The 350-nt window shown below is 48.9% G+C and overlaps 1 protein-coding gene across 1 annotated transcript in view; it reads right to left on the bottom strand.

The window, feature by feature from the left end:
- Nucleotides 1–350, bottom strand: part of LOC119581612 (cyclin-dependent kinase 6-like) — a gene marked incomplete at its 3' end in the record, with an annotated part of 1,053 nt that overhangs the window by 444 nt on the left and 259 nt on the right. The window contains 1 exon segment of the mRNA XM_037929726.1: nt 256–350. Coding sequence (XP_037785654.1) covers nt 256–350 — 95 coding nt within the window.

The raw sequence follows: 350 nt of genomic DNA, 5'->3' as shown, positions 1-350 counted from the left end.
GGAAAATCATGTATGCAAAGTTGATATATATTGATTATTTCCAGAGTTTTCATCAACTGTCATGCTGTAAGAGGGCTGCGAAAAATCTCAAGAAGGCTATTTAACTAAAAAGTCGATACAGGTGACCCCAGTTCCATTAAAAGTAAATTAGAGATAATGAATAGTTATCATATTCTGAGATCTGATCCTCTTAATCCTAATCGCGGCGCCTTCGCCAGAAGAGCCGGCTGTTCCGGCGAGCGCCCCGCCACCTACCGTTGCCGATGATGCTGACTTCCTCGTAGTTGTCGTTGGCCCGCGGAAGACCCGACACGTTGCCCGCGCACGAGACGGCGGGCGAGGCGGTCGTC

The sequence above is a fragment of the Penaeus monodon genome, chromosome 15 (genome assembly GCF_015228065.2).
Source record: "Penaeus monodon isolate SGIC_2016 chromosome 15, NSTDA_Pmon_1, whole genome shotgun sequence".
NCBI lineage: Eukaryota > Metazoa > Arthropoda > Malacostraca > Decapoda > Penaeidae > Penaeus > Penaeus monodon.
This window is presented reverse-complemented; position numbering and strand designations above follow the sequence as displayed.